Source organism: Penaeus japonicus, unplaced genomic scaffold (genome assembly GCF_977035675.1).
Source record: "Penaeus japonicus unplaced genomic scaffold, GWHDUDI00000001_assembly GWHDUDI00000001, whole genome shotgun sequence".
Taxonomy (NCBI): domain Eukaryota; kingdom Metazoa; phylum Arthropoda; class Malacostraca; order Decapoda; family Penaeidae; genus Penaeus; species Penaeus japonicus.
The window spans coordinates 29,258,055-29,260,554 of record NW_028234403.1 but is presented as its reverse complement, the minus strand read 5'-3'; the positions used below and the strand labels follow the sequence as shown (position 1 = coordinate 29,260,554).

At 35.2% G+C, this 2,500-nt stretch overlaps 2 protein-coding genes across 4 annotated transcripts in view; one reads left to right on the top strand and one right to left on the bottom strand.

Annotated features, from left to right (window-relative positions):
- The window catches only part of LOC122255327 (WD repeat-containing protein 48), an 18,407-nt gene extending 17,472 nt beyond the window's left edge, over positions 1-935 (bottom strand). The window contains exon 1 of one of the 3 annotated variants that reach the window (XM_086538627.1): positions 832-935. The gene's annotated coding sequence lies outside the window, so the exon portion shown is untranslated. Of the gene's footprint in view, positions 1-701 lie in introns of all 3 variants that reach the window. The other 2 variants (XM_086538647.1, XM_086538638.1) reach the window with 2 other exon arrangements.
- A 688-nt stretch (positions 936-1,623) lies between these two features.
- LOC122255330 (transmembrane protein 223) overlaps positions 1,624-2,500 on the top strand; it is a 1,989-nt gene continuing 1,112 nt past the window's right edge. Inside the window, exon 1 of the mRNA XM_043019307.2 lies at positions 1,624-2,142. Within this exon, the coding sequence (XP_042875241.2) occupies positions 1,725-2,142 (418 nt within the window). The 5' untranslated portion in view covers positions 1,624-1,724. The remainder of the gene's footprint in view (positions 2,143-2,500) is intronic.

Sequence of the window (2,500 nt, the reverse complement as noted above, 5' to 3'; positions counted from 1 at the left end):
CAACTAGGGAAGATTATGTTGAAAAGCCCTCCAGTAAATCTCGTAGATTTACTTTCATTCAGTTGGTAGATAATTAATGCAATAATATACTTCAAATACTATTATAGCTAACATTTAGCAGTCAACATGTCTCAAAGTCTACAGCAATAACCATGCAACTGAAAGTGCACAGTTCTAGACTAACTCTAAATGACATTTCTTTCCATATGACAGTTACTACAGATCTAATAGTGTAAAGTGATAAGACAGGTTTTAAAACCATGTGATAATGGTGTCAATATATGATTCAACAGAAACTCTCCAGTATTAATAACAATATCAGATAAAGTTCAATGAAAATTTTAAAAGCTACACAAATTTATTAATACAAGCTAAACTACATTACTTTTCAACATCTTTCAAGATAATTACAATCACAGCTACAAAATGATCCTCCTCATCAGAAAATCATCTATAAAACTATTTTTCTTAAAACGATAAGTGAAAACTAATTCCCAACCAAAGGTTGTATTAGAAACTTACCTCAATCCCGACTAAATCAACAAAATGTTTAAAGATCTAGTATTTTCCAAATCAAGATCCCCAAAAGAGAGCAAACATGAGAAAAATCACCAATAAATCCCAGTATCCGTATTAAGAGGACGATACATCATTAAACTTTCAATGAAATCCCCCTTCAAAAAAACTACTCCAAATCCTACCGGGTTCGTCTCTTTTTCCACTTATCTCTCCCCCTCTCCCTCGCACGACGTTTATTCTTCTCTCTCTTTCTCCTACCTACTCCCTCCTCGTCCTTGCATGGCCTCTTAGACCTCTTCGACGCTTAAATACCTCTTAAAAACTAGAAAAAATGGGTGTGTAAGTCTCCGATTGCTCTTGATTCTTCTTGTTTGTTTACCATGATCGCCTCGGGCTGGAAAATCAAAACAGAAGCGGGATGCGCAATTACTTTTTATTGGTTTTATAATTTTTTTAAATTTATAGCCTAGTTTGATATTCTTGGGTATGTTATTATGTTATATTTTCAATTAATTGCTTTCGGAGATGTTGGATTTTTTTTATCCAGTTGAATCTCAACCACTAACTCGATCTTTTTACCAAACCTTTACTGTTTTGATATAATTTTAATGATACAGTTATAAGTTTTGTGTTCACCTTTAGAATATTGAAGCTTGATAAGATATAGTTTAGTGAAAAAGATAAATTTACTGAGTAACATATGCTTTACAGAGCTAAAACTAACAGATGACAACAGTAAATTTACAAAAAGATATAAGATTTTACAGAATCTAGAGTAATTTATTTAGCTAAAGCTAAGCATTTCAACGTATTTTGGTGGAAAACACATCTTGGATATAGAATTAGGTATTTCTTGTTGCTAACATCTTAAATCCTGATATTCGAAGGGTGGGTTCCAGTAGTACCAGGGAAGTGTCGTACCTTTTCTTCGACGAATAATTAAAAACAAAACATGTATGGATATCTTTCTGTTCTAATATATACCAAAATATTAAATCTTAATCAACAAATTGAAGATCACAGAATAGTGTATCCAAGACTGATAAAATCACTGACAACCACAACGCAAAACTTGCCCGAGAAAACACGACAAATACAACTGCACGATAAATTCAGCATTGGCAACACTTGGCCCCCTTACACAAGTCTTGAATGTAAACAAACTCCAGACCATGTGAACTCTGACCTCGTATTAGACCTCAAAAATGACCTTGTCTCGCCTAATGACAGGTGCCAGGTGGTGCCAATTGACCTTGTCTAACCTCCGAGCGGGCTTAAGAACCCAAAATACCCTCAAAAGCAAAGAATTATGGCCGACTCCCCGCTACACGACCCAGACCCGGTCACACACGGTCGAGACCAAATCCCTGATCGAGCAAAACTATGCCGTGGAGAAGGACACACTCCTCTTCAGGAACGAGAACAGGAGGTTTTTCAAGCTGATCAACCTTTTCGCCATGTCCCAGTTCTTCTTTTGGTCGTACCTGAGTCACTTTGCCCTCACCATGATGAAGGACGTGGAGGTGCCGGCGGATGTGAGGGACGACCCTAACATTCCCTGGTGGAGGAAGATGAACCTGGGCAAGTACCGCAATGGCATCACGGTCAGCTGCTTTATGATCGGTAAGGGGCTCAGTTTTTTTTTTCTTTTTTCTTTCTTTCTTTTTTTTTTCTTTTTTTTTGAGAAAAGAAGAGGTGGTTTTTGTGTTTTGTTGTTTTAATTTTTGTGTGAGTTTTTTTGTCTGTGTGTGGAGGATGTATGTCTATATCATAGGCAAATTTCCCATCTTTTGTATATTTCTTATACATCAGAGTTCTCAAAATTGGTGTTATTAGATTTCATAAACCATTTTTTAATAGGTTGAAATATTATATATATTTCTTCTGCAATTTGTAGAATGTTCATGGAATCATGATATATTGTTACTAATTTGTTATTTGAATGTGATATTATTAATATGGTATTTGAATATGATATTGT